Source organism: Pagrus pagrus (genome assembly GCF_965226575.1).
Source record: "Pagrus pagrus genome assembly, chromosome: 20".
NCBI classification, from domain to species: Eukaryota; Metazoa; Chordata; class Actinopteri; order Spariformes; family Sparidae; genus Pagrus; species Pagrus pagrus.
In genome coordinates, this window is record NC_140207.1 from 27,915,362 (window position 1) to 27,942,793 (window position 27,432).

At 43.3% G+C, this 27,432-nt stretch overlaps 1 protein-coding gene across 1 annotated transcript in view; it reads left to right on the forward strand.

Moving 5' to 3' along the window:
- LOC311249589 (dual specificity calcium/calmodulin-dependent 3',5'-cyclic nucleotide phosphodiesterase 1A-like) overlaps nucleotides 1–27,432 on the forward strand; it is a 368,687-nt gene that overhangs the window by 293,836 nt on the left and 47,419 nt on the right. Inside the window, exon 13 of the mRNA XM_084340750.1 lies at nucleotides 25,717–25,837. Within this exon, the coding sequence (XP_084196876.1) occupies nucleotides 25,717–25,837 (121 nt within the window). The remainder of the gene's footprint in view (nucleotides 1–25,716; nucleotides 25,838–27,432) is intronic.

Sequence of the window (27,432 nt, forward strand, 5' to 3'; positions counted from 1 at the left end):
CTCTGAGCTAATATGTTGTCACATGTTAGATTGTCAAAGTTACAAAAATAACGGCTTCAATCCCTGAGGAGCTACGTTAGCATTAGCAGCAGCTGCATTCATCAGTAGGCCTACGCAGTTAGTTAGCTCACAACACATTCAGTGAGACGGTCCTGCAGTCGAGACAGTCCTGCAGGCTAGACCGTGCAATTTTACAACGGTTGACGCGACCGACGAAGGAATGTCCGAAGGACAGATTTTTTCTCCTCTGCTAATCTCGCGGTGTTGGCGAATTTGTATAATAACAACTCAGAAGTTAATGACGGCGTTAAAATGCATTGTAACGCGCGTTACTGAATTTTTTACCGAGTAAAATATTAACTTCGGTTTTTGTAATGCCTTACATTACCGCGTTACAGCAAAAAGTAATGCATTACAGTAATTGCATCACGTTTGTAACGCGTTACTCCCAACACTGATTACATGACACCACTCTCACCAAATGCAACATTAAATATGTCTACTTACACAAAAGAGAGTAAACCTTGCTCACAGTGCCTCTATCTCCGGGTCCTTACTTTCGGGAAGTTTGGTTGGAGAGGGTAGAGCAGCCATTTTCTGTAGAAACATACAATCCATCCACAATTATTACATATCACTCAATCACAGCACTAACGACAACAATATGAATATTACTTCTAAAATGCACGTTTTCATTTGTGTATTCACCCAACGCTAACTTTGCCACTTTGTAGCTGACGTTAGGCAGATAGCTAGCTAACCCGCAATAACTTGCAACATCAGTACACACTTTCAACACAATGTCTGAATGGTAAAACAGCCTAGCTTGACTATTATCAGTGTTGCTAATATCTATGTTCCGTTATTAACGTTTAATATCGTCATATTAGCTGTCGTCTTACAGGTGAATGAGACGTGAGGTAGTTACCTTTCATTCCGCGGAGAAAAGGAAAGGTAAAACTCAACTACCGCTGACTTTATAGCCTGCTGATTTATGGGAGGGACAACCTATGAGAAATCTCTAGAAACCATGGAGAAAACGTTGACTGACAATCACGTCACACTTGACGTAACAGCAACATGCAGCCTCACGCAGCCGAATTGTTTTCATTTCAAAACGTGTGTCGAAACTGACTACTTCTGACTATGTAGGCTAGCACTTTTCCGATTTGCTGATAGGCAAACTAAAACCACACTTATGTAAAACACACACGTCATCATCATGACGTGTACCGTGACGCATCATTTGGAGGAGAAGCGCGAGCTTGATTGCTTAGTTATGCCGGAAATGCTTGAGTATTTGTGTAGAAACAACGGTGGAGAGTCGCGTAACACGCAACTGCGGCGAAAGTGCACAGTCTCGAAAAGGGCGACTATGTGTCTAGTGTAGTGTCTTTAGCGTATTGTGAAGTGTAGTGATTTTTTTGTTTGAAGTGTCATAACAATGTGGCAAAAGCCAAAGTCACGCACACACAAGCAAACAAACACATGCACGCGTGCGCGCACACACACACACACACACACACACACTCATAGACTTTCTGTCACACATAACACAGACATGAATTTGAGTAGCCTAACTCCTCTTACAGATTTCACATGAAAACTACCACTGCTGTGTTTTGGGCGACATGCCACCACCCACTCAAAATAAAAACTCAGCCTCACATCCATCAATCAGACTTTATTTAGATAGCACACTTTATACAAACAACATGTAGACTTAGCTACAAAACTATATGTTCACATTCAAACAGAAGCATCACCATTAAAGAGGAGGCAACACAGATTACAACCTACTGATAAACATGGCCACAGCTTTTTCTGATAGCTAAAATAATCATTTGGACTATTTAAAACAAAGACAAATTATGTGTATTCTTAAATCTGCCATTATATAAAAACTAAAATGTTTATATTTCTATGATGTCACAATAAATGTACTCTTAACAACGACTACATTTTAAAATTACAATCACTAAATACAAAACTGGTGACAATCCCAGCAAAGATTAACACTTAGTAAACTGAATTGCTGTCAGTTTTACATCCAAACCCATTATATCCTGTTTCAAGCAGAGAGACAAATGTCAAAGTCTTTTCAGAGGACATTTAAATGCAACAGTAATGCAGAGGAAACAGAAGTGTTTCCAATACAAACTGCTCTCCTCTGCTAAATGTTTTCCACCTTTATTGACATGCATAAGTAAAAAAACAGCATTACATCACATTAAATCACTGTACAGTAGTTATAGTATAGTAACATAATCAGCCAGTAGGCTACAGTTATTGCATGTATTTGTGGTACGTTAATAAAAGCTTGAAGTGTATCCGATGGCTGTCTTTTCTGTCGGATGACAGAGCGAGTTGGTGTATCACAAACGCTCTGATCTTGGTTATACTGTGGAAATAAAGCATAAAAAAATTCAGTAACTGTTGGAAATTACAGAAGTTGTTGTGGATTACAGGATTCTGACAATACTACTTTTAAGACTCTTTAAGCTTTGCTCAAACATTTTGCCAAACATCTATTCACAGCTCAAATGATATTTGTCTTAAATTTTCTAAAGGAAGGATGTGCGCACCCGACAGCAGCAGGCTGCAACACCGGGATGTCCTGACAGCAGCATGCCCCGACATCAGCACACCCCAACAGCAGCACGCCCCAACGCACGTGGACTGCGAGGGCCCGTACATCACTGCTCGCACTTTTAATTTTTAATTTTATTTTTCCAAAATGATCGCATTTTTCACTGCCTGAACATACCCCAAAACTCACCAAACTTGGAATATATATCACACCTGGCGAAAAATTTTATAATCTGTTGTCATTGTGAATTTTCACCAGTAGGTGGCGCTATTATCAAGGAAAGTGCGTTTTGCCTAATAACTCCCATATACTTTGTCGCACATTCAAAAACCTTATATCCACGCCTTCAGTGAATTGTGCTGAATCTGCTGATATAGGCCACGCCCATATCCGCCTACCGTTTTTTTTCGCTAGGTCGCGAAATGTCGCAAACCCACTTTTTCGAACTCCTCCCAGGCAATTTCACCGATTTGCACAAAACTTTGCACACAGCATCTGTGGACCCTCCTGACTAAAAGTTATTAAAATAATTTTGATATTCCAGCAATACTCAAGTTATTAAATAACAACTTCCTGCAGATTTCGCTCCAAACAGGAAGTGTTGCATATCTCCACATTGGTTTGTCCGAAGGACATGAAACTCAGGATGCTACTTCCCCATGAGCCCCTAAGGCTCTGTACTAAATTTTATCTCATGACCACTAGGTGGCGCTCTTTAAATTGAATTAATTTTTATCTCCACATCCGTTTGTCGGATTAACATGAAACTTGCTACACTCATTGCCGATGCCCTCCTGAGGATAGCTGACTAAGGTCATACCGATCCCACACTAGGTGGCGCTCTGATGGCAGTTTCATTTTATTTTTGCCACTGTGCCCACACCATAACACTTATGGATATGAAACTGAGTGGGGTGGTATAGACTTGCTCCTGTAACTCACACACCAAAAATGACCAGCAGGTGGCGCTATTATCAACACGTAACCATTTTTGCCTAATAACTCCCACGTAATATGGTGCACATTGTTAAACTTTATATCTATGTGTTCCCTGCATTCAGCTGAATTCTGTGATGTAGGCCACGCCCACTTTTGCACCACAATTCTATTCGCAATTTGCTAAATGTCACAAACCTACTTTTTCGAACTCCTCCCAGGCAATTTCTCTGATTTGCACCAAATTTTGCACACAGCACCTGTGGACCCTCCTGACAAAAACTTATTAAAACAATTGTGATAGTCCAAAGAACAGCCAAAATATGAAACAACAACTTCCTGCACATTGTGGTAACACAGACAATCTTCCATATCTTGATGAAATACAGTCCCATTCACACTAAAGTTTTTTTTGTTGTGTTCCATGGCCCCAAGACGGTTTGTGAAAAATTTGGTGCTCACCAGCCAATAGGGTGCGCTTTCATTGCTAAGTGACGAAATAACAGCTTGACTGCCTTCACTTTTGATTCCTCAATGGAAGGTGTAGCATGAACAAGCCCCGACAGCAGCATGACACCACAGCAGCAGGGAGCGACAGCAGCACGCCCCGACGCGCGTGGACTGCGAGGGCCCATTCATCGCTGCTTGCAGCTTTATTAGGGCCCGAGCAGGGAACCTGCAAGGACCCTATTGTAATTGTAATGATTATTATTAGGGCCCGAGCAGGGAACCTGCGAGGACCCTATTGTAATTGTAGTGTTTCTTATTAGGGCCCGAGCAGGAACCTGCGAGGTCCCTATTGTAATTGTAATGTTTATTATTAGGGCCCGAGCAGGAAACCTGTGAGGTCCCTATTGTTTTTGCAATGATTATTAGGGCCCGAGCAGGGAACCTGCGAGGTCCCTATTGTAATTGTAATGATTATTAGGGCCCGAGCAGGAAACCTGCGAGGTCCCTATTGTAATTGTAATGTTTATTATTATTTTTATTTATCCCAAATGATCGCATTTTTCACTGCCTTAACATACCCCAAAACTCGCCAAACTTGGAATATACGTCACACCTGGCGAAAAATTTTATAATCTGTCGTCGTTGTGAATTTTCACCACTAGGTGGCGCTGTTATCAAGGAAAGTGCGTTTTGCCTAATAACTCCCACATACTTTGTCGCACATTCTAAATCCTTATATCCACGCGTTCAGTGAATCCTCCTGAATCTCTGGGTATAGGCCACGCCCATATCCGCCTACCGTTTTTTTTCGCTAGCTCGCAAAATGTCGCAAACCTACTTTTTCGAACTCCTCCCAGGCAATTTCACCGATTTGCACGAAACTTTGCACACAGCATCTGTGGACCCTCCTGACAAAAAGTTATTAAAAGAATTTTGATATACCAAAAAATACTCAATTTATTAAATTACAAATTCCTGCAGATTTCGCTCATAACAGGAAGTTTTGCATATCTCCACATTGGTGTGTCCGAATGACTTCAAACTCAGGATCCTACTTCCCTATGAGGCCCTAAGGCTCTGTTCAAAATTTTGCCCGGTGACCACTAGGTGGCGCTCTTTAAATTGGAGTAATTTATATCTCCACATTGGTTTGTCGGATTAACATGAAACTTGGTACACTCATTGCCAATGCCCTCCTGAGGATAGCTGACGAAGGTCTTACCGATCCAACACTAGGTGGCGCTCTGGTGGCAGTTTCATTTTTTATTTGCCACTGTGCCCACACCATAACACTTATGGATATGAAACTCATAGGGGTGCTATAAACTGGCCCCTGTAACTCACACACCAAAAATGACCAGCAGGTGGCGCTATTATCAACACAAAACCGTTTTTGCCTAATAACTCCCACATAACATGGTGTGAATTCTTAAACCTTATATCTATGTGTTCCCTGCATTCAGCTGAATTGTGTGATGTAGGCCACGCCCACTTTCGCGTCACACTTCCATTTGAAAATTCCGGAATGTCACAAACCTTCTTCTCCGAACTCCACCTATGCAATTAATCCCATTTCCACCAAACTTTGCACACATCATCTGTGGACCCTCCTGACAAAAAGTTATTAAAAGAATTGTGATAGTCCAAACAACGGCCATAATATGAAACAACAATTTCCTGCAAATTCTGTTCAAACAGACAGTCTTCCATATCTTCACCAAATGCAGTCCCATTAACACACGGACAGTTAAGACATACATACACAATAATCGGGCAATGCGGCCGGGTAACTGGCAGGCCCCGACCGCAGCACACCCCGACACGCGTGGACTGCGAGGGCCCGTTCATCACTGCTTGCAGTTTTAATTATTATTATTTTAGTTTTTCTTCCCAAATGATCGCATTTTTCACTGCCTGAACATACCCCAAAACTCGCCAAACTTGGAATATATGTCACACCTGGCGAAAAATTTTATAATCTGTTGTCATTATCAATTTTCACCACTAGGTGGCGCTATTATAAGAAAATTACGTTTTCCCTAATAACTCCCACATATTTTGTCGCACATTCAGAAACCTTATATCCACGCGTTCAGTGAATCCTCCTGAATCTCTTGGTATAGGCCACGCCCATATTCGCCTACCGTTTTTTTTCGCTAGCTCGCGAAACGTCGCAAACCTACTTTTTCGAACTCCTCCCAGGCACTTTGACCGATTTGCACCAAACTTTGCACACAGCATCTGTGGACCCTCCTGACAAAAACTTATTAAAATAATTTTGATACTCCAAACAATAACCAAGTTATTAAATGACAACTTCCTGCAGATTTACCTCAAAACAGGAAGTGTTGCATATCTCCACATTGGTGTGTCCGAATGACTTCAAACTCAGGATCCTACTTCCCTATGAGGCCCTAAGGCTCTGTTCAAAATTTTGGCCGACGACCACTAGGTGGCGCTCTTTAAATTGGAGCAATTTATATCTCCACATTGGTTTGTCGGATTAACATGAAACTTGGTACATTCATTGCCAATGCCCTCGTGAGGATAGCTGAAAAAGGGGTTACCGATCTGCCACTAGGTGGCGCTCTGGTGGCAGTTTCATCTTAGATTTGGCACTGTGCCCACACCATAACACTTATGGATATGAAATTCATTGGGGTGTTAGAGACTGGCCCCTGTAACTCACACACCAAAAATGACGAGCAGGTGGCGCTAAATGGCTCCACAACGCCCCCTGGAATATTTCAAAATTTAAGCCCCGCCTCCTACATGCACGTACATGAACAAAATTCGGTAGGCTTATCTATCATCACCAGCCGCACAAAAAACTCTCTAGGACACATACCCTCAGTCCAGCAGGAAGTCCGCCATTTTCCTTCAAATTCAATCCTTCGCCATCAAGCAGGAAGTCCTGATAACTTCAACATACAATTTCCCATCGCCATCAAATTGCTCACACATGTAGAGGGGCTCGCCCTCAACACATCTCTGCATCAATACTGTGTCATATCTATAGCGCCACCCACTGGACACAGGAAGTCACTGAAGATGTCACTGTTGTGTTTTGTGTGACACGGATCCCATTTACATTAGGTACCACATTTCCACAGCCAACGGGCAAGCACACAACTGGGCGCACAGGCCTCCGACGGCGCCACAGCCCAACGTACGTGGACTGCGAGGGCCCGTTCATCACTGCTTGCAGTTTTAATTATTTTGTTATTTTTATTTTTCTTTGTCCCAAATGATCGCATTTTTCACTGCCTGAACATACCCCAAAACGCGGCAAACTTGGGATATATGTCACACCTGGCGAAAAATTTTATAATCTGTTGTCGTTGTGAATTTTCAACACTAGGTGGCGCTATTATCAAGGAAAGTGCGTTTTGCCTTATAACTCCCACATACTTTGTCGCACATTCAAAAACCTTATATCCACGTGTTCAGTGAATTGTGCTGAATCTGCTGATATAGGCCACGCCCATATCCGCCTACCGTTTTTTTTCGCTAGGTCGCGAAATGTCCCAAACCTACTTTTTCGAACTCCTCCCACACAATTTCACCGGTTTGCACCAACCTTTGCACACACCATCTGTGGACCCTCCTGACAAAAAGTTATTAAAAGAATTTTAATATTCCAAAGAATACTCAAGTTATTAAATAACAACTTCCTGCTGATTTCGCACCAAACGGGAAGTGTTGCATATCTCCACATTGGTTTGTCCCAATGACATGAAACTCAGGATACTACTTCCCCATGAGCCCCTAAGGCTCTGTGCAAAATTTTGGCCGACGACCACTAGGTGGCACTCTTTAAATTGAAGTAATTTATATCTCCATATCCGTTTGTCTCATTAACATGAAACTTGGTACACTCATTGCCAGTGCCCTCCTGAGGATAGCTGACGAAGGTCTTACCGATCCGACACTAGGTGGCGCTCTGGTGGCAGTTTCATTTTACATTTGGCACTGTGCCCACACCATAACACTTATGGATATGAAACTGATTGGGGTGGTATACACTGGCCCCTGTAACTCACACACCAAAAATGACCAGCAGGTGGCGCTATTATCAACACAAAAGCGTTTTTGCCTAATAACTCTCACATAATGTGGCGCACATTCTTAAACCTTATATCTATGTATTCCCTGCATTCAGCTGAATTGTGTGAAGTAAGCCACGCCCACTTTCGCGCCACAATTCCATTTGCAAATTCCGGAATGTCGCAAACCTACTTTTGCCAACTCCTCCCAGGCAATTTCTCTGAATTGCACCAAACTTTTCACACACCATCTGTGGACCCTCCTGACAGAAAGTTATTAAAAGAATTGTGATAGTCCAAAGAACAGCCAAAATATGAAACAACAATTTCCTGCACATTGTGGTCAAACGGACAGTCTTGCATATCTTGATGAAATACAGTCTGATTTACACTAAACTTTTTTTATTTGTGTTGGGTGGCTCGATGACTGTTTGTGCAACATTCCGTGCAAATTACCCAATAGGTGGCGCTTTTATTGCTAAATGCCGAAAGAACAGCTTGACTGCCTTCACTTTTAATTCCTCAATGGAAGTTGTTGCAAGAACAAGCCCCGACAGAAGCCTGCCCCGACAGCAGCATGTAGCGAAAGCAGCACGCCGTGACAGCAGCATACCCCGACACGCGTGGACTGCGAGGGCCCGTTCATCGCTGCTTGCAGCTTTAATTAGGGCCCGAGCACGAATCTCGTGCGAGGACCTATTGTATCTGTAAGGATTATTAGGGCCCGAGCACGAATCTCGTGCGAGGACCTATTGTATCTGTAAGGATTATTTATTATTATTAGGGCCCGAGCACGAATCTCGTGCGAGGACCTATTGTATCTGTAAGGATTATTTATTAGGGCCCGAGCACGAATCTCGTGCGAGGACCTATTGTATCTGTAAGGATTATTTATTAGGGCCCGAGCACGAATCTCGTGCGAGGACCTATTGTATCTGTAAGGATTATTTATTATTAGGGCCCGAGCACGAATCTCGTGCGAGGACCTATTGTATCTGCTAGGATTATTTATTAGGGCCCGAGCACGAATCTCGTGCGAGGACCTATTGTATCTGTAAGGATTATTTATTAGGGACCGAGCACGAATCTTGTGCGAGGACCTATTGTATCTGTAAGGATTATTTATTATTAGGGCCCGAGCACGAATCTCGTGCGAGGACCTATTGTATCTGCTAGGATTATTTATTATTAGGGCCCGAGCACGAATCTCGTGCGAGGACCTATTGTATCTGCTAGGATTATTTATTATTATTATTTTTTTCCTGTCCACGAGATCGCATATTTGGCGGCCTGAACATACCCCAAAACTCACCAAACTTGGAATATAGATCAGAACTGGCGAAAATTTTGCTGAATCTCTTGATATAGGCCACGCCCATTTCCGGTTACCAAATTTTTTCTGCAAATTCGCAAAATGTCGCAAACCTACTTTTGCTAACTCCTCCCAGACGATTTCTCCGATTTGCACCAAACTTGGCACACGGCATCTGTGGACCCTCCTGACAAAAACCAATTAAAAGAATTTTGATATTCCAAAGAATACTCAAGTTATTAAATCACAACTTCCTGCACATTTCGTACCAAACAGGAAGTGTGGCATATCTCCACATTGGTCTGTCCGAATGACATGAAACTCAGGATACTCCTTCCATATGAGCCCCTAAGGCTCTGTGCAAAATTTTGGCTGATGACCACTAGGTGGCGCTCTTTAAATTAAAGTAATTCATATCTCAACATCCGTTGGTTGGATTATCATAAAATTTGGTACACTGATTGCCACTGCCCTCCTGACGATAGCTGTAAAAGGGGTTACCGATCTGCCACTTGGTGGCGCTCTGGTGGCAGTTTAATTTTATATTTGGTACTGTGCCCACACCATAACACTTATGGATATGAAATTGATAGGGGTGGTATAGACTGGCCCCTGTAACCCACACACCAAAAATGACCAGCAGGGGGCGCTAAATGGCTCCACAACGCCCCCTGGAATATTTCAAACTGTAAGCCCCGCCTCCTACATGCACGTACATGAACAGAATTTGGTACACTTATGTATCATGACCAGACGCACAAAAAACCCTCTTGGACCCATAACCTCAGTCCAACGGGAAGTCTGCCATATTGGTTCAAAGTTGAGATTTCGTTGCCATTGTCACCCATTTCTATGCCTCTTACTTTAATTAACTCGTCCTACAGATTTAACGCCACAGACTTCACACTCACTATACATCATCTTCAGACCTTGATAATGAAAAGTTGTAAAAAGCTTTCACCTGCGTTATTCCTAGTGGGCGTGGCAGTGCGTTCAACTTCGCGACCCCCCTTATGGCTGTTCCCATTCTGTAGGAACCCATTTCTAAGCCTCTTACATCGTTTAACTTGGCCTACAGATTTAACACCACAGACTTCCCAGTCACTATATATCATCTTCAGACCTTGATAATGAAAAGTTGTTTAAAGCTTTCACCTACGTTATTCCTAGTGGGCATGGCAGTGCGTTCAATTGCGATGACCCCCTTATGGCTTTTTCCATTTTGTAGGTACCCATTTCTAAGCCTCATACATCGTTTAACTTGGACTACAGATTTAACACCACAGACTTCCCAGTCACTATATATCATCTTCAGACCTTGATAATGAAAAGTTGTAAAAAGCTTTCACCTACGTTATTTCGACTGGGCGTGGCAGTGTGTTCAACTTCGCGACCCCCCTTATGGCTGTTCCCATTCTGTAGGAACCCATTTCTAAGCCTCGTACATTATTTAACTTGGCCTACAGATTTAACGCCACAGGCTTCACATTCACTATGTATCATCGTCAGACCTTGATAATGAAAAGTTGTGCTAAGCTTCAACATACAATTTCCCATCTTCACCAAATTGCTCACACATGTAGAGGGGCTGGCCCTGAATACATCTATGCATCAATACTGTATCATATCTATAGCGCCACCCACTGGACACAGGACTGAAGATGTCACTGTTGTGTTTTGTGTGACACGCATCCCATTTAGGTAGGACATTTCCACGGGCAACAGGTGAACACACATCTGAACACTGCAGTTTAGACATGCATACACAATAATCCGGCAATGGGGCCAGGTAAGCGGCACGCCCTGACATCCGCTACGTTATTCCTAGTGGGCGTGGCAGTGCGTTCAATTGCGATGACCCCCTTATGGCTGTTTCCATTTTGTAGGTACCCATTGCTATGCCTCGTACTTTAATTAACTCGTCCTACAGATTTAACGCCACAGACTTCACACTCACTATATATCATCTTCAGACCTTGATAATGAAAAGTTGTAAAAAGCTTTCACCTACGTTATTTCTAGTGGGCGTGGCAGTGTGTTCAACTTTGCGACCCCCCTTTTGGCTGTTCCCATTCTGTAGGAACCCATTTCTAAGCCTCGTACATTGTTTAACTTGGCCTACAGATTTAACACCACAGACTTCGCAGTCACTAAGTATCATCCTCATGCCTTGATGATGAAGAGTTGTGAAAAGCTTTTGCCTACGTTATTCCTGGTGGGTGTGGCAGTGTGGTCAATTTCGATGACCCCCTTATGGCTTTTCCCATTCTGTACTGACCCAATATGTCTATGCCTTGTACTTTAACTAACTCATCCTACAGATTTAATACCACAGACTTTACATTCACTCTAGCATCCTTATACCGTCAACAGCCTGAGTTGTGCTTGGTGGGCATGGCAGTGCGGTCAATTTCGATCCTTCGCCATCACGCAGGAAGTCCTTATAACTTCAACATACAATTTCCCATCTGAATCAAATTGGTCACACATGTAGAGGGGCTGGCCCGGCATACGTCTCTGCATCAATACTGCGTCATATCTATAGCGCCACCCACTGAACACAGGAAGTCACTGAAGATGTCACTGTTGTGTTTTGTGTGACACGAATCCCATTTAGGTAGGACATTTCCACAGGCAACGGGCAAGCACACATCCGGGCGCACAGGCCTCCGACGGTGCAACAGCCCAACGTACGTGGGGAGCGAGGGCCCGTTCATCACTGCTTGCAGTTTTAATTATTCTTTGTCCTTCCCCAAGATTGCATATTTGGTGGCCTGAACATACCCCAAAACTCACCAAACTTGGAATATAGATCAGACCTGGCGAAATTTTTTTAAATCTGTTGTCGTTGTGAATTTTCACCACTAGGTGGCGCTATAAGCAAGCAAAGTGCGTTTTGGCTCATAACTCCCACATACTTTGTCGCACATTCAAAAACCTTATATCCACGCGTTCAGTGAATTGTGCTGAATCTTGTCATATAGGCCACGCCCATTTCCGGTTACCTTATTTTTTCGCAAATTAGCAAAATGTCGCAAACGTACTTTTGCTAACTCCTCACCGCCAATTTCTCCGATTTGCACCAAACTTTGCACACGGCATCTGTGGACCCTCCTGACAAAAACCATTTAAAAGAATGTTGATATTCCAAAGAATACTCATGTTATTAAATCACAACTTCCTGCACATTTCGTACCAAACAGGAAGTGTGGCATATCTCCACATTGGTCTGTCTGAATGACATGAAACTCAGGATACTCCTTCCACATGAGCTCCTAAGGCTCTGTGCAAACTTTTAGCTGATGACCACTAGGTGGCGCTCTTTAAATTAAAGTAATTTATATCTCAACATCTGTTGGTCGGATTATCATAAAATATGGTACACTCATTGCCACTGCCCTCCTGACGATAGCTGAAAAAGGGGTTGCCGATCTGCCACTAGGTGGCGCTCTGGTGGCAGTTTAATTTTATATTTGGTACTGTGCCCACACCATAACACTTATGGATATGAAATTGATAGGGGTGGTATAGACTGGCCCCTGGAACTGACACACCAAAAATGACCAGCAGGGGGCGCTAAATGGCTCCACAACGCCCCCTGGAATATTTCAAACTGTAAGCCCCGCCTCCCACATGCACGTACATGAACAGAATTCGGTACGCTTATGTATCATGACCAGACGCACAAAAAACCCTCTTGGACCCATAACCTCAGTCCAAAGGGAAGTCTGCCATATTGGTTCAAAGTTAAGATTTTGCCGCCATTGTCACCCATTTCTATGCCTCGTACATTATTTAACTTGGCCTACAGATTTAACGCCACAGGCTTCACATTCACTATATATCATCTTCAGACCTTGATAATGAAAAGTTGTAAAAAGCTTTCACCTACGTTATTCCTAGTGAGCGTGGCAGTGCGTTCAATTGCGATGACCTCCTTATGGCTTTTTCCATTTTGTAGGAACCCATTGCTATGCCTCGTACTTTAATTAACTCGTCCTACAGATTTAACGCCACAGACTTCACACTCACTATATATCATCTTCAGACCTTGATAATGAAAAGTTGTAAAAAGCTTTCACCTACGTTATTTCTAGTGGGCGTAGCAGTGTGTTCAACTTCGCGACCCCCCTTATGGCTGTTCCCATTCTGTAGGAACCCATGTCTAAGCCTCGTACATTGTTTGACTTGGCCTACAGATTTAACACCACAGACTTCCCAGTCACCAAGTATCATCCTCGTGCCTTGATGATGAAAAGTTGTGAAAAACTTTTGCCTACGTTATTCCTAGTGGGTGTCGCAGTGTGCTCAATTTCGATGACCCCCTTATGGCTTTTTCCATTCTGTACTGACCCAATGTCTGTGCCTCGTACTTTAACTAACTCATTCTACAGATTTAACGCCACAAACTTCACATTCACTCAGTAGCATCCTCATACCTTCAACAGCCTACATTGTGCCTGGTGGGTGTGGTCGTGCGGTCAATTTTGATCCTTTGCCATCACGCAGGAAGTCCTCATAACTTCAACATACAATTTCCCATCTTCACCAAATGCGTCACACATGTAGAGGGGCTGGCTCTGAATACGTCTAAGCATCAATACTGTATCATATCCATAGCGCCACTCACTGGACACAGGAAGTCACTGAAGATGTCACTGTTGTGTTTTGTGTGACACGAATCCCATTTAGGTAGGACATTTCCACAGGCAACGGGAAAGCACACATCCGGGCGCACAGGCCTCCGACGGCGCCACAGCCCAACGTACGTGGGGGGGCGAGGGCCCGTTCATCACTGCTTGCAGTTTTAATTAGGGCCCGAGCAGGGAACCTGCGAGGACCCTATTGTAATTGTAGTGTTTCTTATTATTTTAGTTATTTTTATTTTTCCCAAATGATCGCATTTTTCACTGCCTGAACATACCCCAAAACTCACCAAACTTGGAATATATGTTATTTATCTACTTTGTAGCACATTCAAAAACCTTATATCCACGCGTTCAGTGAATTCTGCTGAATCTCCTGATATAGGCCACACCCATATCCGCCTACCGTTTTTTTTCGCTAGCTCGCAAAATGTCGCAAACCTACTTTTTCGAACTCCTCCGAGGCAATTTCACCAATTTGCACGAAACTTTGCACACAGCATCTGTGGACCCTCCTGACAAAAAGTTATTAAAAGAATTTTGATATTCCAAAGAATACTCAAGTTATTAAATAACAACTTCCTGCAAATTTTGCTCCAAACAGGAAGTGTTGCATATCTCCACAATGCTGTGTCCGAATAACATCAAACTCAGGATACTACTTCGACATGAGCCCCTAAGGCTCTGTGCAAAGTTTTGGCCAATGACCACTAGGTGGCGCTCTTTAAATTGGAGTAATTTATATCTCCACATCCGTTTGTCGGATTAACATGAAACTTGGTACACTCATTGCCAATGCCCTCCTGAGGATAGCTGACGAAAATCTTACCGATCCGACACTAGGTGGCGCTCTGGTGGCAGTTTCATTTTATATTTGCCACTGTGCCCACACCATAACACTTATGGATATGAAACTAATTGGGGTGGTATAGACTGGCCCCTGTATCTCACACACCAAAAATCACCAGCAGGTGGCGCTGTTATCAAGACAAAAGCGTTTTTGGTGAATAACTCCCACATAATATGTCGCACAGTTTAAAACCTTATATCTACGTGTTCCCTGAATCCAGATGAATTGATTGTTGTAGGCCACGCCCACTTTCGCCCCAAATTTCCATTTTCAGAATCGCGAAAACTGAAAAACGTAGTTTTTCGAACTCCTCCCAGGCAATTTCACCGATTTGCACCAAACTTTGCATACAGCATCTGTGGATGCTCACGACAAAAAGTTATTAAAATAATTTTGATAGTCCAAAGAACAGCCAAAATATGCAACAACAATTTCCTGCACATTGTGGTCAGACAGACAATCTTCCATATCTTCATGAAATACAGTCCCATTAACACTTAAGTTTTTTTACTTGTGTTCCATGGCCCGATGACGCTTTGCGAAAAATTGGGTGCAAATAGCACAATAGGGGGCGCTTTTGTTGCTAAATGATGAAACAACAGCTTGACTGCCTTCACTTTTGATTCCTCAATGGAAGTTCTTGCATGAACAAGTCCCAACAGCAGCATGTAGCGACAGAAGCACGCCGCGACAGCAGCATGCCCCGACGCGCGTGGACTGCGAGGGCCCGTTCATCGCTGCTTGCAGCTTAAATTTGTTTTTGTTTTTTTTGTTTGTTTATCACATTCATAAATCATTAATATTTTTTTTATTTTCTGATTTTGAATTATAAATTGAATATCACTTGAATGAATATTACACGGACCACTGTGTAAACACTGTAACAATAGTTTCATTATTTCCAAAAATTTGAGGAGTGTCTGTTCAAATTGAAGCTAAACATACACTATTTACATTCCCTACTGCATTGAAGAGCACATACTGTTGGGTGTTTTGTCCTTATGGTGGAAACTTCTGAATCCATGTGTAACTGATAATAATAATAACACATTATATTTAGAGGCCTTTCAAAGCACTCAAGGACACCTTACAAGAGTAAGTTTAAAACAAGCAGCTACATAGGAAATGTCATTTTAAAAATCTGGGCTTGAAGTGCATAGAGAACCCAATACATCTACAGACACAGAAGACAATACAAGATAGCATATTAGGAAAGAGAAGGAGAAAACAAAAGTTCAGTCCTTTGGCTGAATTGTAATTGTAGAATTATAAAAAGTAGAAGTGCAGTTGTGGTCAGCAGGGCGCCTGTGGCTCAGGGGTAGGGCCAGCGTCTTGTTATCGGAAGGTTGCTGGTTTGATTCCATGTCGAAGTGTCCATGGGCAAGATACTTTTACAACAATACATATATATACATACAATACATACACAATACACAATACAATACATTGAACTTTGGTTCAATAATGAATTCATTATTGGCCTTCTGAAAATGTTACCAAATTTGCTGGGTCAGTAAACATTTGGTTAAATGTCAGGGTCTGCTGTTTACTGATGGCGATTATGTAATTATGTAATTTAGGGCAAAAAACATAACTTTGGGGACATAGGAGGAAAATGAGGCAAGGGCAAAGGGCAGCAAAAAACAACTGGAGGAGGGGCCGAGCCAGTCCAGGATTAGGTTGGGGTGAGGCGAAGGCAGGCCTGGAGGCCTAGCAGGAGGCTGGTGTCGAAGGCTGGGGTCCTCTGGAGGCCTAGCAGGAGGACGGCAGCGAAGGCGGAAACCCTCTGGAGGCCGGTGGTGAAGGCAGAAGCAGTCCGGAGGAGCGGGAGGCTGGGAAGCACTGATGGACGTTGGCCGGACCGCCGACGGAGAAACACCTTGTCAACTGGGAACCAATGGCCTGTGACGAGCACCTGGGCAGCGGCGAAGAACAGCAGATCAGGGAGCCAGATGTCAGGGAGCCAGGATGTGGTCAGGGACATAAGTGGGACTCACCCACATGCCCTGAAACCACACTAGATGTTTCACCAGCTCGAGTAATTTGTCTGCTGGGTCCATATTTGGTCAGATCATTTTGTCACAGTTTTGAGAGGGTGAGGACCCAAATCCAGAAACCCACAGGAGACGGGCGGTCTTTGAGAAACAAAAGGCAAGCTTTAATTATTAAAGCTGAAATAACCAAAAAAACAAGAATCCAACAAAAACATGAAGAGCAAACCAAAAAAACAAAGTAGCAACACAAAAGGCTAAACAAAGTGCAAACCAAGAGCAAAGTTCAAACTGGAGATAAAGCCAGAAACAAAAACCAGAAAACATACCATGGTGAGAAACAGGGAGACACTGGAGGAAACAGGCTATGGTGAAACACGGGGAGGGAGCACACAGACTAAATAGACACAGTGCTGATTGACAAACACATGACATATGAGGGCACAATTTAAAAATAAACCAGGAAATAACAGAATCACAAAACTAGGATCATGACACTTGGTGGGTCAGTATCTCAATCACATGACATCATAACTGCATCCATATGACGATAAACAGTCGGCGGACACATGTTTATATTAACAGGTGGAAAATCGGAGGAAACACGTTGAAAGAAAACACACAGATGTCAACGTCATGATGAAACATCACACCATTTTGGTTCCGCGGCACTGCTTGGTTCAGTGTGAACAAACAAAGGCGGAGAAAAGGCAAGCCTTTACTGTGGGCTTATGATTGATAACGGCTGATGACCTTTCTGGGCCCATTTTAATTGGGCTTGTTTGATACACCATTACACTGATTAATTACCATGGGTCTGAAAGAGCACATTATCAATTTGAACAAGTCAGGAGAGCCATTTAAAAGCAGTTACAGGTCCCAAGATCGTTGTGTCACTGCCACAATCAAAAAGAAAACTCAAATTATCACCTGCTTCTGAGAGAAAATTTGTCAGGATGGTCAAGAGTCAAAACAAAAACTCAAAAGCATGTCCCCAGTGAATGTGAAGCTGCTGAAAGACAGGTGTCAGCATCCACAGTCAAGTGTGTTTTCTATTGCCATGGGCTAAGAGGCTGCCGTGCAAGAAAGAAGACCTTGCATGTTAAAGCTCCAGGGACAATTGTTGCTGATCGCATGGACAAAGAAACAACCCTTTGGAGGAAAACTCTGTGGTTAGATAAAACAAAAATGTAGTTGTTTGGCCACAATGAGTAGCTATACCTTTGGAGGAAAGAACCCCCCTTCTTGACAGTAGGTATGGTGTTCTTGGGGTTAAAGGCCCCCCGCCTTTAACTCCAAGAACACCATACATGTCAAGCATGGTGGTGGTCGTACCATGCTGTGGGGCTATTTTGCTGCAAGTGGATCTGGTGCTAAAGAAAGTAAATGGAATAATGAAGGAGGATTATCTCCAAATTCTTCAGGAAAGCCTAAAATCATAAGCCAAAAGATTGGGTCTCGGGTGCAGTTGGGTATTCCAACAGGACAATGACTCCCGACCAGAGGTGGACAGAGTACACAACTTCACTACTTGAGTAAAAGTACAGATACTCCTTGTCAAATATTACTCCAATACAAGTAAAAGTAGCTTAGTCAAAATATTACTTAAGTAAAAGTACTAAAGTATTTGCTTAAAAAATTACTTAAGTAAAAGTATTTAAAAAATATCTCAGGAAATACAGGAAAGGAAAGTAGCTTAATGTCATTATACAATACACTGATGCGATTCTGCTACAGACGTGTTTATAGCTCAAAAATAAACAAATAAAGGCAAGAAGCCTCAGAACACAGACTCAGCTGCATTCACCAACAAGTGAAATATATTGCAGACAGCTGCGGTCAGTTCAGTATATTTTTGCATCTGACATCCATGCTTTCTCTACATAAAAAGATGTAGATGCAGGCACTACAAGAACTTATATTGACATTTACAGATAAACAACTTATTGGCTAGTTTACTTTACTTATATCATACATCATAGCCAAAAATGAGCCGGATAACCCACATCAAAGACAGCCGCACCTCACTAACGCGTGCACACCCACTCTCTCTCTCTCTCTCTCTCTCTCTCTCTCTCTCTCTCTCTCACACACACACACACACACACACACACACACACACACACACACACAGAGACACATGCGCGTGCGCACACACACACACACACACACTCTCTCTTTCACAAACGTTAAGCTAGCTAACGTTAGTAGCTACTTTACATACCGCGACGTGCTTTTTCAGGTTGGAAGACGAGTCTTTGTAGTCCGTGATATAATTGGTCCGCGGTAAGCACAACCAACATTTAAACTGAAACGAATCAGTTTTTGTGACAAAAATCTCAAACATGGGTTTGAGATAAGGCCACGGGTGCTCATGACGTAGTACAGGTACGGCAATACGGCTAAGACAAACCATACGCGAATCAGCAGAAACAGTTTATTTTCTCTGAATTTTGCAAAAAAAAAAAAAATCATCAGCTGACGTAAGATCAAAAGTAGCGAGTAACGAGAGCATTAATAGAAATGTAGTGGAGTAAAAAGTACAATATTTGTCCTTCAAATGTAGTGGAGTGAAAGTAAAAGTATCCCCCCAAAATAATACTCAAGTAAAGTACAGATACTCAAAAACTGTACTTAAGTACAGTACTCAAGTAAATTTACTTTGTTACTGTCCACCACTGCTCCCGACACACATCAAAAGTGGTAAAATAATTTCTAATCAGGCTAGAATTAAAGTTTTGGAATGACCTTCCCAAAGTTCTGACTTGAAACCCCATTGAGAACATGTGGACTTGCCAGGAAGCTAACACATTTGCCAGGAAGCTTACACATTTAGTTGAACTTCACAACATGCTCTTCACAAGTGTACAAGTTGACCGCATCTGTACCTGAAGTAGCAGAAATAGTAGTAGTAAAGACTGTACTAGTAATAAAAGCTGCAGGTGTAATTAATTATCAGGTCGATAGATAAGTGTGATGTCTTATTTATGCATTCATTGATCATAATATATCTGACTTCTGGGTCAATAATAGATGAGTTATGAATTAAAGGTACGTTTTTATTCAACAGGATTGAATCGTCTCTCTGTTTACTATTGTATGTTGAAGAAGATGTCTGACTGAATTGTTTGCGTTGGAAGTATTGTATTTCTGACTTTGTTTGAAATGTTATCTGTAAGAAGCAGCCTTCAATTTTACACGATGATTGATAATTTTTATTCTTTTTGCCTGAGTATGGATGACACAAATTCCACGTTACAAGGTTTAAAGTTTGTATGGTAATGTGTTTACCCTCTCTAAAGTGGGTTTGTCTGAGTCTGAGGTGGTGAAAGAGAGGCTGAAGGTGGGTGGATGTCTGTAAGTATCTGTGTGGAGCCTGGTCTTACAGAGTGCTAGTAGTTGTTGATATTAACCCTTCATGTTCAAACATACAACACAGACGTTCACACAAAGGAAACTACAGTGAAGAAAAAACATTGCATTAGGAGTTTGCTCCTTAAAGAGGCTGGGATATTGATTCTTTGATTGTGTACTGAGATGGTGGAACATATCAAAGTCAAAGTCAGCTTTATTTTCAAAACCATATGTAGAGTACACAGGAATTGAAATTGCAGTACTCTTCGAAGGCCCACGGTGACATTAATGTAATTATACTAGAAAAGAAAGAAGAAAAGAAAAAGGGGAATAAATAATAATAAAAAAAAGTACAACGGACAATACTATACAAAAACAAAACAATACAATACAATATCAGTGCAGATGATGTGCAAAAAAAAACAGAGCTCAATATATACTGTAGTATATCAATAGCAGCAGGCTGGTTGTGGTGGTAAAAGGTAAAAAAAAAGATAAAAGTGCAAGCGTAATAGTCCAGTTCTACAAGGTGGCTAGTGCGGCCCAGAGTTGGTGGTGTGTGTGTTGATTGACAGTTCCTGGGAGTGACAGGGTTCGGTGTGTATGTGTAAGAGTGGTTTCACGTGGTGGGTTCAAGAGTCTGCTGGTCCTGGCCTGGAGGCTCCGCAGTCTCCTTCCCGATGGCAGCAGACTGAAGAGGCTGTGAGACGGGTGGGTGGGATCACCTATAATGCCGAGAGCTTTGCAGCTGAGGCGGGTGTTGTAGATGTCTTGGAGGGATGGAGGGGAGAGAGACACCAACAATCTTTTCAGCTGCTCTCACTACACGTTGTAGTTTCTTGCGGCAGGACACGGTGCAGGTGCCGTACCACACAGTGATGCAGCTTGTCAGAATGCTCTCAATGGTGCCTCTGTAGAACGTGCACAGGATGGGGGCTGGGGCTCTGGCTCTTCTCAGCTTGCGGAGGAAGTAGAGGCGCTGTTGGGCTTTACTGACCAGTGATGCAGTGTTATTGGTCCAAGAGAGGTCTTCTGAGATGTGCACACCCAGGAACCTGGTGCTGCTCACCCTCTCCACAGCAGCACCATTGATGGTCAGTGGAGCGTGCTGGTGTGTGCTCTCCTGAAGTCCACACAATCTCCTTTGTCTTCTCCACATTCAGAGAGAGATTGTTGTCCTTGCACCACATGGCCAGGCGGCTCACCTCGCTCCTGTAGGTTGTCTCATCATCATTGCTGATGAGATCCACCACAGTCGTGTCATCCGCAAACTTGATGAAGAGATTGGAGCTGTGTGACGCAGTGCAGTCGTGGGTTAGCAGAGTGAAGAGAAGGGGGCTCAGCACACATCCTTAGGGGGCTCCTGTGTTTAGAGTGATGGTGCTGGAGATGTTGCTGCCGGCTCGTACTGCCTGAGGTCTTCCTATCAGGAAGTCCAGCAATCAGTTGCACAGCGAGGTGTTGATCCCCATCCGGTCCAGTTTGTAGATCAGCTGCTTGGGGATGATTGTATTGAATGCTGAGCTGAAGTCTATGAACAGCATTCTGACGTATGCATTCCTAGTCTCCAGATGAGTGAGGGCTGGGTGGAGGGCAGTTGAGATGGCATCATTGATCAGGCGATTTGGCCGATATGCAAACTGGATCGGGTCCAAGGAAGGGGGAAGAGCAGACTTCATATGTTGCATGATTAGCCGTACGAAGCACTTCATGAGGATGAAGCAGGAGGGAGTCGACTTCTTCGGGACTGAAATGATGGTGGTGGCTTTGAGGCACGTGGGGACAACAGCCTGACTCAGTGAGGTGTTGAAGATGTCTGTGCAGACATCTGTGAGTTCCTCCGCACAGTCTCTCAGCACACGACCAGGGATGTTGTCTGGACCCGGAGCTTTGCGTTCATTGATCCTGCTGAGGGATCTCCTCACGCTGACCGGGGACAGTTTCAGCACCTGGTCGCTGAGAGGGGGTGGGATCTTCTGTGCAGGGGTGCTGTTGTGTGTCTCAAAACGAGCGAAGAAGTCATTCAGCTTGTTCAGCAGAGAGATGGAGCTGTCAGAGGTCTGTGCTGGTGGTTTATAGTCTGTGATGGTCTGTATCCCTTGCCACAGACTCTGAGTGTCTCTACTGTCGCTGAAGCAGTCAGCAATCTTCTTGGAGTACTGCCTCTTGGCCTTTCTGATGCCACGTAACAGGTTGGCCCTTGCTGTTCTCAGGCCCACCTCGTCCCCAGCTCTGAAGACAGTGTTTCTCACCCTCAGGAACCTGTAGACATCCCCTGTGAGGCATGGTTTCTGATTGGCTCGAACAGCGATGGTCTTGGTGTTTGTGACATCATCAATGCACTTTGAGATGTAGGCAGTGACAGTCTCAGTGTATTCCTGGGGGTTTGTGGTGTTGTTGTAGGTGGCAGCTTGCTTGAACTTGTCCCAGTCTGTGGTGGAGAAACAGTCTTGAAGTGCCTCTGAGGATCCTTCTGGCCACACGCATACTTATATCTTCACAGGTTTGATGACTTTAACAAGTGGCCTGTATGCTGGTATTAGCATAACAGTGGTGTGGTCAGGGGCCAGAGTGTTTTTTCCCCGTGTAGGAAAGTTGATATGTTTGTGCAATTTGGGAAGCACAGTCTTTGGGTCTGCATGGTTGAAATCGCCCACCAAGATGAGAAAAGCAGACCCCTGTTGTTGAGGTTGGAGCTTTGAGGGATGTATACAGCAACAAGCAAATAAAAAAATAAATTCCCTTGGTAGATAGAGCAGTCTGCACTTGATGATAATAAGCTCCACCAGTGAAGAGCAGTGTTTTCGGACCACAACAGTGTCACTGCACCTGGCCTCATTGATGTAAACACAAAGCCCTTCACCGCGGGTTTTTTCCTCGTCGATGAGAGCGCGGTCCGCTCGGTAGCTAGTTAGCCAGTCGAGCCGAATGGCACAGTCTGGGACACCATTGTTGAGCCATGTCTCCACAAACACAAAAACACAGCACTCCTCCACGGTCCTCATGGATGATCGTAGTAAGCGTACGTGATCCAGCTTGTTGTCCAACGAGCGTACGTTGACGGAAAGATGGTGGGGATAGCTGGCTTGTGTGGGGTAGCCGCTAGCCTAGCTCAGATACGTCCCTGCTTGCCCCTCTTCTGCTTCCTCACTCACTGCTTGTGGCGCTCCCACTGTGGGCGAGACGCAGGAGTGGAGGTCGGTGATGGTGTAGGTCTCTGGAGGAGGCCGTAGTCACTTAGCATGCCCTTGTATGGGTTGTCAATAAAAGTGGTTCTGCCGATGTTGAGCAGGAACTCCCAGCTGTATGTGTGCCTTGAGAAAGTAGGCAGAGTATGACGCAATGAGGGTGAACAAAAACACGGTTGTAGACACGACAAAAAACACAAAAACACTGTTTCGTTGGAACAGCGAGCAGCCGCTGCGCCTGTCCACGCCGCCATATTATCCCAACTCTTCATAAAGATATGGTGTCATAAAGTGATGTGATTTTTTGTCTATTTCAGTTGTTTGATTACTTTTGTTACTTTTAGTATTCATCTGTGAGTGATTTGAGGACTGTAGTTCATGGTTTTAATTTAATGGCTGTAAGCTAATTCCAGACTGGAGGGTAAATCTTTTATTACTCCATGAATTGGAATGAGGAGGTTTATTTTTTTGTTGTTGCTGGTGTTGTAAATTCCCTATTATTACTGTGTGTTTTTGTGCAGGAACTGTTCAGGGCTGAATTTAGTGTTTTTACATCAGGCACCTCGTTGAGCAGCTAAGGGGTCCTTGGGAAAAACAATGTTGAGCTGTTCACAGCATTTTAGTTCATTCTGCATTGATGCCTGTCTGCGTTTGTGATGAAGGTGGGTTGTTATGATCCGTTAACAACCGTTAATTAGCCTTTTGATATGCAAATGAAGCTGCGAATTTTGGCGCTTATAATAAGCTCACGTTACTTGTGTAGCAGTGTTTTATTTGATGTTTAATGTGCTAACAGACTGGCAACTGTTGACTAAGTTGAAGCTAAGTTCGAGTTAACATGTGCTCATTAAGCTAGCGCACCTTCTCATGTGTATTGTTTGTCCATTGCAGATACCAGTACTGAGAGTCATTCAGACCAATGTAAAGCCTGTCAGACAGTGTAGACAACTCCTCCTCCTCCTCACCCTTCTGATCGAAGTCGAAGGTATCCTCAATGCCAAGCCCTTAGGCTATGTTTCGTCAGACATAGCGGATCCTGATCCAGTGATGCCTATAATGCTACTGATGGGGCGGCGGGATGCCTCCTTGCCCCAAGTGTCCTATGCACCTGACACCCTTCTGGGCTCAGTTCCTTAGACATTACCATCCTTCCCTACAAGTCCAGCAGAAGTGGCGGCGGCCCGCCGGTGACCTTGTCCAGGGCACAGTCGCCATGATCGCTGACCTACAGCTTCCGAGAGCGCAGTGGCCAACTGGGAAGGTTGTTGGGGTGATCGAGAGTGCAGATGGTCATGTCCGGTCAGCCGAGGTTCAAGTCGGGGAGAAGACCTACTTGCGGCCGGTGGCACGTCTGGTCTGGTCCAGATGACGGCAGAACCAGTCCAGGGACTCCAGCGGCACCTTCAGGAATTTAGTAGTCTTTACATAATAGCTAGGCTATTATTACTGCGTGTTTTTGTGCAGGAACTGTTCAGTGCTGAATTTAGTGTTTTTACATCAGGCACCTCATTGGGCAGCTATGGTTGTAATGATCTGTTAACGATCATTAATTAGTGTTTTGATATGCAAATGAAGCGGCGAATTTCGACTGGCAACTGTTGACTAAGTTGAAGCTAAGTTCGAGTTAACATGTGCTCATTAAGCTAGTGCACCTTCTCATGTGTATTGTGTTTGTCCATTGCAGATACCAGTACAGAGAGTCATTCAGACCAATATAAAGCCTGTCAGACAGTGTAGACAGCAGAGTCAAACTGTAAGCAGCAAACCATAAACACTGAGCTGTATGTGATGTGGAGTCGTGCTTCATCATTAAAGCCACGTTAACTGTCCTACTGTGTCCGGCCTCGCTCTCTAATTGGAGTGTCTTTGTGGATGAGGTGTTCCAGCGAATCCACCTAAACCAACATACAGTCCAAGCTCTCCCCAACAGCTAGAAATGACAATAAACTATATTTTGGTCATTTTTAAATCACAAGCGTTTAAAAAATGAAACATTTGAATCCTGCTACATGTATTTTGAAAACAATGAGTGTTGATGATGAATTGAGGAGTTTCATGGGCTGGGGAAAGCTGCTCCGTTGTCTGGTGGTATGGTATTTTAGGTTGATTTGATCTGCATTGATGACAGTAGTTTGTATAAATGGGTTTCACAGTCACATGTTCTTGAAAAATATTTTTTTAGGGAGAACAGAAGTTTGTTGCTAGTGACTAGGGCGTCATCACGTCGCATCTTGCCTCTGTGAACAGGCCACACAATTAGAGTGTCATCCTCACACCTGAGTACATCTAATGATTTCCTGGAAGAACAGGCAGAAGGTACAAATTGAATTTTAACTGTTACTGTTTCCCACAGGATTCATTGACTTCATTGTGGAGCCAACATTCTCCGTCTTGACAGAAATGATTGAGAGGATTGTGACACCGCTTATTGAAGAGGCATCTGGCTCTGGAGTGGATGGCTTCAGACGCTCAAGGTGACACATACATACATTTCATCATTATTAAAGGCCCTGTAGCACCACATTATGTTACAACGCCCATTATGTAATAATGTAATACATTTTCACTTCATTATGTAATAACGCCGCATTTTGTAATAATCTGCCACATTTTGTAATACAATTCTTGAACGCAATATGTAATAAACTTTGCTGCATTATGTAATAAGTTCTTACATATTGCATCAGTAATTACAAAATACAGGTGTTGCACTTTTTTTATCCAGAAAATGTAATAATTTGGTGCATTATGTAATAAACCACCAAAATGGATGTCTTAATTAGAAAAAAAACATTATACCATCAGAACGGCATACCAGCATGAACTGTCATGCATCTGCTAGTTTAACTTATCATTGCTAATCAGATCGTGAGCTTAAAAGTTTGTTCTTTTATCTGTTAGCATTTCATATTAGTTGCAAATCAATCACCACAAAATTCTAAAAGACATTTTCTGAGTCTGAAATCTGTTCTTTGTTCTTTGTTGTTAGAGCCCGACCGATAAAGGATTTTTAAGGCCGATACCGATACAAATATTTGGTGATTTAAAAATCCGATATTCCGATAAATCGGCCGATATGTATATATATATATATATATATATATATATATATGTGTGTGTATATAAATAAATATAAAAAAATCCAGGAACACATAACTAAACATGCAACAGATTTCCATTTCCATAACATTAGTTATTTGTAGTTATTTATGAGTCCTCACTGAAATAATATGATAATGCAGTTTAAAAATAAACTTGTTGGTTGAAGGAGTCACGTGGATACGCAAGCAAGATGGCGGCACAGTAGAGGAGCCCCGTTCACCCACCGATATTTACTGCATATTTTACTGCATGAAAAACCACAACTTTTTTGCAAAATAAGAATCCTTGGCGTTCGCGATTCATGCTTGAGTAGACCAGAGTGTTTTTTGGACCCCAATGGCGACCACATCGAAGTACTTCAAAGATACATCCCGCATGGCTACCAGAAATACATCGCCGACTGAAGTAAAGCTAACTTCAGACCCGCCGTCGCCAATGCGGCCAGCAAAACAACCTGCCGAAAAAACTGCAAGCCTGGAGAATTTCTTTGTCGAAATCTCCAAGATGAATAACACGCTACAGGGAGTGGCAGCAGACATAATAACTATTAAAGAAACAACAAATGAGCTAAAAAACACTGTGAGCGGCATTCAAGAAAGGCTCGAGGAGGCGGAGGGGCGGATTTCCCACCTGGAGGACACGACTGGCCGGCTTGTGAATGACGGAGAAGACGCTGAGAGAAAGATGGAAGTTTTGTGGGATCGCATTCAAATGCTTGAAAATCACAGCAAACGAAACAATGTAAGATTACTGGGGCTGAAAGAAACATATGGGATGAACGGCACAATGGAAGAATGTGTGAAGAAAATGCTGAGAGGCGGTCTCGGTCTTGATGTCGAGGGTGAATTTGAAATAGAGCGGGCACACCGAGCACTAGCCCCCGTCCCCAATGAGGACCAGCCGCCCAGACCAGTGCTGGTCAGATTTTTGCGCCAGTCAGCGAGGGAGAAAGTTCTGAAAGCTGTCA